Source organism: Belonocnema kinseyi, chromosome 3 (assembly GCF_010883055.1).
Source record: "Belonocnema kinseyi isolate 2016_QV_RU_SX_M_011 chromosome 3, B_treatae_v1, whole genome shotgun sequence".
Lineage (NCBI taxonomy): Eukaryota > Metazoa > Arthropoda > Insecta > Hymenoptera > Cynipidae > Belonocnema > Belonocnema kinseyi.
Genome location: NC_046659.1, coordinates 84,880,026 through 84,888,146, shown reverse-complemented (window position 1 = coordinate 84,888,146; position 8,121 = coordinate 84,880,026). Strand labels below are relative to the sequence as shown.

General features: G+C 32.1%; 1 protein-coding gene across 1 annotated transcript in view; it reads left to right on the top strand.

Annotated features, from left to right (window-relative positions):
• The window catches only part of LOC117169401 (tubulin alpha-1C chain-like), a 14,401-nt gene that overhangs the window by 2,131 nt on the left and 4,149 nt on the right, over positions 1–8,121 (top strand). Inside the window, exons 3-4 of the mRNA XM_033355770.1 lie at positions 1,850–2,151; positions 5,421–6,002. Coding sequence (XP_033211661.1) covers positions 1,850–2,151; positions 5,421–6,002 — 884 coding nt within the window. The remainder of the gene's footprint in view (positions 1–1,849; positions 2,152–5,420; positions 6,003–8,121) is intronic.

The following is an 8,121-nucleotide window of genomic DNA, read 5'->3' as shown; positions in this document are numbered from 1 at the left end:
AACGAAACTCGGTAAACCACTTATGAATCGTTCCAATCGACGGTGCAGAGTCCGGGTAATACTTATCCAGCTTGGCCTTGGTCTCGGATATCGCTTTCTTGCAAAGATAGTAGTGTTTGATCAAAACTCTAAATTCAGATTTTTCCATATTAAAAAAAAACTCGGAGGTTAGTCGCTTCTCAGTGCTGTAACTTGTAAATGCGTAAACATAAATGGCTAAAGTTTTGACAGGCGTCATTTGAAGGATCAAGCTCGACGAAAATGGTTCACATTAGTGAATACTAATACCATCTCTTAGAATTTTCAGGTACTTACTTATCAGACTGCCTAGTATGTTTAATATAGTTTTTAAGCATTTGAAATCTGCAATTCGCCTTAAGCTTCCGATAGCTGGCACACTTACCTTATTTGGTCAAAAATGCAATTATTTTGTTGAAAATTCGACTATTTTATTAGTCACCTTTTTGTCGGAAACTCAACTATTAGGTACAAAATGCACGTATATTATTTATTTTAAATTCTTCTTCTTGGTCGAGAATTCAACTATTTTGTTAAAAATTCGTTTTTTACTGCAGACAATACATTTTTATAATGAAAATTTAACAGTCTCATTTCTACTTAAAGAATTATGTTTTTCATTTGATAAATTAACTATATTTGGTTGAAAATTCGTCTTTCATGGTCGAACTTTAATTTCCTAGTTGAAAATTATTCTTATGGTAGGAAATGCATCTTCCTGGTTGAAAATTGATCTTTGTACGCAAAAAATTCTTCTATTTGTTAGAAAATGTATGTACTTTGTTGGAAACTTATCTTTTTGAATAGAAAATTAAATTTTTATTTGCGAATTCATCAATTTGGTTGAGGTTACAAGGCTGTAGCCAGAAAAACTTTGCAGAGGGGTTATACAGCAGGAAAAAATTTCGGGGGGGGGGGGAGTATGCACTGAAGTTTTAACAATTTCATTTTTAGTTGAAAACTTACCTATATCATTTGAAAATTCAACTCTTTAATTAAAAATCAATCTTTCTTCACTAAAAATAACCTTTCCAGTTGAAAATGTATCTTTGTATGTAGAAAATTCCGTTATTTGGTTAAAAATTCCACGATTTTGTTGAAAATTCAACTATTTTATTAAAATTATCTTTTTTGATCGAAAATTCATGTTATTTGTTTGGAAATTCATCTTCTTGGGTAGAAAATTAATTTTGTTGTTAATGCAAGTTCATCTTTTTGGCTGAGGAATCAACTACTTTTATCAAACATGCAACTATTTGGTAGGACCTTCATATCTTTCGTTGAAAATTCATCTTCCAGGTTAGAAAATAAAAGTTTGTTGTAAATTCATCTTTTTGATTGAGAGCTTATCTTTATTGGTTGAAAATGAATGTTTCTGCTGAAAATTCAAATTGCATAGATAATATTCGTCTTTTTAGCTTAGTTTAAGTACAATATTTAGTTGAAAGTTCAATTACAGTGAAACTCTGAGACTGGGCCGGTTTTGTGGCTGGGGGAGGTGGGCAATTACCCAGATAGAGGGCCGTTTCATAGAAAAAGCTTTTATTTGTTCACGCCTAAGCGACCGCCGCTCACCCCACGCAGCTTCTTTTACTCGCGGCGCGGCGTCAATTCTCGGAATGGCTATAGAAGGGGGCCCTATCTCTAAGGTTCATTGTATTTTGTCGAAAATTCTTCTGTTTAGATAGAAAAATCATCCCTTTTGGTAGAGGATATTTTTTGGTTGAAAATTCAATATATTTCGACTATAGGTAGAAATTGGGTAAGTGCTACATGGACTTTACGAATATTATTCTTTAATCAGATTATTATTCAAAGTCTCTTTTATCAGATGAAGTACGAGTGGGACTCTACAAGCATCTTTACCACCCTGAGCAGCTTATAACTGGCAAAGAAGATGCAGCAAACAATTATGCAAGAGGACATTATTCCATCGGCCGAGAAGTGATTGATGGTGTAATGGACAGGATTCGAAGATTGACTGATTTATGTACGGGTCTCCAAGGCTTTTTTGTTTTCCATTCCTTTGGCGGTGGTACCGGTTCCGGATTCACTTCCCTCTTGATGCAAAGACTATCCGACACTTATGGAAAGAAGAGCAAGCTTCAATTTGCAATTTATCCCGCACCTCAAGTAAATATTATAACTCTAACTTAAAGTCATGTAGTAGGCTGCGACGTGACCAATTTTTTTTAAACGAACTTACTCTCAAAATAATAACCCGAAAGAGTCTTTGATACCAGACGGACCTAAAGGCTTTATTTCCTTTACATATGTCTGTTATGAAAAATCTATTCAAATTACACTCAACTCTAGATATTAGAACGATTTCGGACATGGCTTTCAGCGGCCTTGATCCCAAATCGAGGAAATCCAAATGTAAACATTCACGAAGCATTTCTGTTTTATTTGGACGCATGACGCAACATGATGCAATTAACCTGCTGAGAGTGGGGTTCAGGAGCTGTTTGCCATGCTTGACTGAGCACCGTCTCTCTTTCAGCTCCGCGGCTCTTCTCATTACGAAAGTAAGGAGGCCATCAGTTCTAGGAATATTGTAAACCGGGTGTTATTATATCGGAAGTTGAGTGCATTAGTTAGTGAGTAAATTCGTTTAAGCGAATTGGTCACTTAAGGCCTTAAGGCCATGTAATACTGACCCAGTTTCTAGCTTACCAACATCTTTTTATAATTATATAAAAGGCACTTAAATACGTTTACAGTCCAAGATTTCTGAAAATACAAAAAAATCAATTTAATTTCCTTGTAGTCTTAGAAATTTAAGACAAAAAATGTTCCTTAATGCTAATAAGGCAGGAATTGGGTGAGTATTGCATGATCTTATAGGGACCGTTCAAAAACTACGTGACACTTTCGTTGGTGGGGGGGGGGAGGTTTAATGACCATTTTTTATGTAGAGGGGAGGGGTTAACGTGAAACAAACTTCTTTAAATTCTTAAAAAAATGGAAATTAGTAATTTCATTTTACAAGTAAAATCACTAAAACTCTAAATTTAAAACTTATCACTCTTCCCCCTATTTCCCTCTTTGCTTCCTTTAAAAGAACTCCTGTTTTTCCCATGTTTTTTTTGTTGTTGAAAATTAATTTTTCAACCACCAATTTAATTATTATATATTTGGTTGAAAATTGATCGTTTTTAGTTGAAAATTCACCTATTAAATTTTCCATCTAGAATTCTCCTTTTTTAAATTCAACTATACTTGGTTGTAAGTTGAACTGCTTCGTTCGATATTTATTTCATTGGTTGAAGATCGACCTATTTTGTTGAAAATCTTTTCTTTTTTGGTAGCAAATTTTGTTTTTCAATTAAAAATCTCACTTTTTCATTGTTGGTCGAAAATATTTTGCATTTTGTTAATAATTCAATCATTTGTTTGAAAATTCATGAGTTTTATTATAAATTTGTCTTTTTTGCTATAAATTTTATCTTTTTGAATAAAACTGGACTTTTTGGTTGAGTTCATATTAATTTCCTTTCACTTATTTTTAATTTTATTCATCAGTAAGATAATCTTGTTTGAAATATCAAATATTAGATTTTTTCGTTGATATTTTAAATTTGTTGTAAAATTTGACAGTTTTTAATTTAAAATTAAAATCGTTTCTTACTTGAAGTTTGAACTATTATATTATTCGTTAAGAATTAATCTTTATCAAAAATTCTTTTTTTTTAAGGTTCATCATTTTAGTTGAAAATGTAATTGTTTTGTTAGAAATTGTATTATTTTGTTGAAAAATTAACTTTTCAGTTGATCATCTTTTGAGGTAGAAAATACGACTTTTTAAATCTTTTATTTGAAATCTCAACTATATAGTTGTAAATTTAAATATTCTGGTAGATAATTCAACTATTTTGTTGAAACTTTAATTATTTTATTAGAAATGTTTTTGAAAATTAAATTTTTTCTGGAAAAAATCATATTTTTGTCTTTCAAATTCAATTGTTTTGTTGATAATTCGTCCTTTTGTCTTGAAAATTCAACCATTTTTTTATTTAAATTTATATGGTTTAAAATCCAACTATTATGTCAAATATTCATCTCTTTTGCTTGATAATTCAACTATTTGGTTAAAAGTTAAAACATTGATTTGAAATTTTATCTATTTGGTAGAAAATTAACTCTTCTTGGTAATTAATTCTTTGTTGTGGAAAATTTAACTATTTGCTTATAAATGCATTTTTCTATGCTCAAAATTCAACTATGTGGTTAAGAAATCGACTATTTTATTGAGATTTTTTTTATTTTGTTAAAAAATCAACTATTTTGTTAATAAGTGATTTGTTTTGTTGGAAAATTTAACTGATTTGTAGAAAATTCGTCCTTTAGGATTAAAAATTTATATTTTTGCGTTGAAAATTAAATTATTTTTGTATAAAAGTTCTTGGTTGGCAATTTAAATGATTGTTTTAAAATACGACTATTTGATTGAAAATTCGTCTTTTTACTTTGAAAATTCAACTTCTTCGTAAATGCAACTGCATGGCTTGAGATTAATTTATCTATTTGTTGAAAATGTAATTATTTTGTGGAAAACATATTATTTCTTAGCTGAAAATTCATTTTTTCCGGGTTTAAAAGTCAACTGTTTTCTGAAACATTCGACTTATCGGTTTAGAAACAAATTTTAAAAAATTGGATATGATTTTATTTTCAATGTCTTGAAAATGCGTGTAATACATTTTCGTACATAGAATTATCCCCATTTACACTACCATGATTGTACATAATTTAATTAAAATATGTTAACTTATTTTTAAGAAAAATAATTTTTCTGTTGAAATTTGACTGCCAATGATAAGAAACAATAAGTAAAATTTGAAAAGTTACTTCTTGTAGAAAAATGTTAAAAATGTAAGAAAAAATTCTTATTATCCTTAAAAATTAGTTTAAAAATTTTACTATTAAATTGTTTACAATTATGATAATATAAAAGGCGATAATTTTATATGTATGCAATTTTAATACACACATTTCCAAAACATTGAGATCATAAGAAAACAACACAAAATTTGTAAAAAGTCAAAGTTCGAAGAAATGACCTTTAAATAATATCTAATTTTGATTTTTTTTTTAATTTATTGACTAAAAACTTACAACATGGGCTAGTGAGCGTGTTCAGATCCAAAAATGTATAATTTTTTTTTAGTCACACTAGTGTCGTTTGTCCCAATTCCTCGGGGGTTCAAGCTTTGTGGCATGCTCTGGGACCCCTAAATCAAAGAACCGGTTATAACTTTCTGGCACCTAGTGTGCCAGAAATTAATATGAAATTAATAATAAGGGATCCTATTTCGAGTGCTAGGAAAATGATAACCGGTGCTTAGATCCGGGCCCTCAATTAAAATAACTCTAATCTCAAATTTAAAAAAAATCCACAGGTATCAACCGCTGTCGTTGAGCCCTACAATGCAAGTCTCACTACCTATTCCACAATCAGTCATTCGGATTGTGCTTTTATGGTCGATAACGAGGCCATATACGATATTTGCCGAAGGAAACTGGGAATCGAAAGACCCAGCTACGCCAATTTGAACAGACTCATCAGCCAAGTGGTTTCATCTATAACGGCTTCTTTGAGATTTGACGGTGCCCTGAATGTCGACTTGACCGAATTCCAAACGAATCTGGTGCCTTATCCCAGGATCCACTTTCCTCTTGCGACCTACGCACCTGTTGTCTCTGCTGATAAAGCTTTCCATGAAGGAATGACTGTTGGAGAAATCACCGCAGAGTGTTTTGAACCAGCAAACCAGATGGTGAAGTGCGATCCAAGAGAAGGGAAATATATGGCTTGTTGCCTTCTTTATCGAGGAGATGTGGTGCCTAAGGATGTCAATGCCGCAATCGCAGCTATGAAAGGGAAAAGCACTATTCGATTTGTGGATTGGTGTCCAACTGGGTTCAAAGTCGGGATCAACTATCAGCCTCCTACTGTTGTTCCGGGTGGAGACTTAGCGAAAGTGAGAAAAATAGGATTTTATGCACCAAGGGAGAGAAAAGGGACTTTTTTGGCTCGCGAATTCGCGCTGGCCTACAACTTTTACTGAAAGAATACATAATTCGTAAAAAGTCCCCTCCTCCTTGATGCATACTATTTTTTTGTATAACAAGTGTATCATTTCAAAGACGATTGAAACACATGCCTGGTAATTCATCGGTAATTCGTGGTAACTCTGGAGAAAGTTTCGGATAGAAATTCATTCCGAAAAAATCCGAATAATTCGCAAATATTTATCCAAACCAATCCGAATCTATCTAAACTAGTCGGAAAAAATGTCTAAATTTCGTTCGATCGAAATTGGTTAAAAATTAATCTTACTCAATACGATTCAATCAGATTTTCGATCCAAATGAATTTGAACTCGGATTGACCTAAGCCGATTTTCAAACCGAATGAATTAAATTCAATCCGAACTCGGATTCATTCGAATTGAAAATTCAGTATATATCAATCTGAGTTCGGATTGGTTCGGGTTGATTCGGGTTGGTTCGGATACAGATTTCGGAATAATTCGGAATGAAATCCTATCCGAAACTTTTTGAGTACAAAATGTAAGCTTATATATGTCTAATTTTCATTATTCATCTCTGACGTCACACTTCTGCTCCCTAGGGAGCAAAAGTCACCATGCTCGAAAAGTACTACTTCAGTTCCGTTTTAGAGGAAATGCATTGGAAAGGTCTGAAATCATACATGTGTTATAAAAATATTGTTTAATTAACGGTTGTTTATTACAGTTAGTAATTTTAAATCCAAATATTAAGATGGTTCAAAAATTGTTCTTCTATGCCTTGTTTCATAAATTATTTGAATTCGGTTTCTTTTAAGGCCATGTAATACATAAAGGCCATCCATAGAATATGATACAAATGGGGGGGGGGGGGCTAAAAACTGTGGTTTCAAAATACTTCAGAAATATTTCAGAAAAATTAAACAAATAATTTTAATAATATTTAGTACATTTCCTGATGATAAATTTAAACAACTTTTTGTGACGGATGTCCTTGCCACGGTACAGTTCAACATTAATTTAATAAGCTTGTAAATCACTTTGATATTTCGCCTTTCCTCTTTTTCATTTCGTTTGGATAAAAATGCGACTATTTAATTAAAAATTTAATTACTTTGTTGAAAATGCAAGGTTGTTAAATAGTCATCTTTTTTTGGACAGAAATTCAACTACTTGTGCAAAAGTTGAAATACTCTGTTGAAAATTCATTTTTTGCTTAATGAATTATTCCTTTGGTTGAAAATTGAACTATTGTATTGAAACTTGTTTCTTTTTTTTTGGTTGAAAATTATTTTCTTTAACTATGAAAAATTTAACTATTACATTTTTTGCTTAAAATTAATTTTATTTTTCGAAAATTGATGCTTTCTACTTGAAAAATCTACTAATCGGTTAAAAATTCATGTATTTTGTTAAAAAATGGGCTTTTTGGTAGAAAATGGATATCCTTTGCGGTTAATAAGTTAAAATATTTTTAGTTGAAAAGGACCCCGCACTAAATGTATGGGAAAATGGCTTTCGGTGGATTTAGCTGAAAATTTGTCATTTTTAAGGTTATAAGTGCCGGATGAAATATCCGTAAAAAAATCCAAAAAAATGGACAGTTTTAGCGCTATGCGGGGCAAGCGCTCAAGATCAGTGAATAAAACGAATTACAACAGATTTTGTTACAAAAGCGATGTAAACATAGAAATCACGGTTCAGATCGTGGTCTGTCATATTTTCGCCTACACTGTTGACTCATATAGCGCGCATCTCAAAACGATCAAACGCTAAGCGCCCAAGATTTTAACTTGACTAATTAATCACTTCTTTAAAGACAGAAATGGTATCCAAAGTAACATTAGTAACTAGTGCGCACATCGATAATAACAGTGTACCCTTCGCCAGAGGGCCGAACGATAAGCGCCCATGATCAGCGAATAGAACCAATCCTACTAGCTTTATCGACACAAGCGATGTCTAAATACGAAACACGCATCAAGAAGTGGTCAGTAACATGTTTAGCCAAACCAATGACAATATGAGTCAACACCGTTGACTCATATAGCGCGCTTCTCAGAACGGG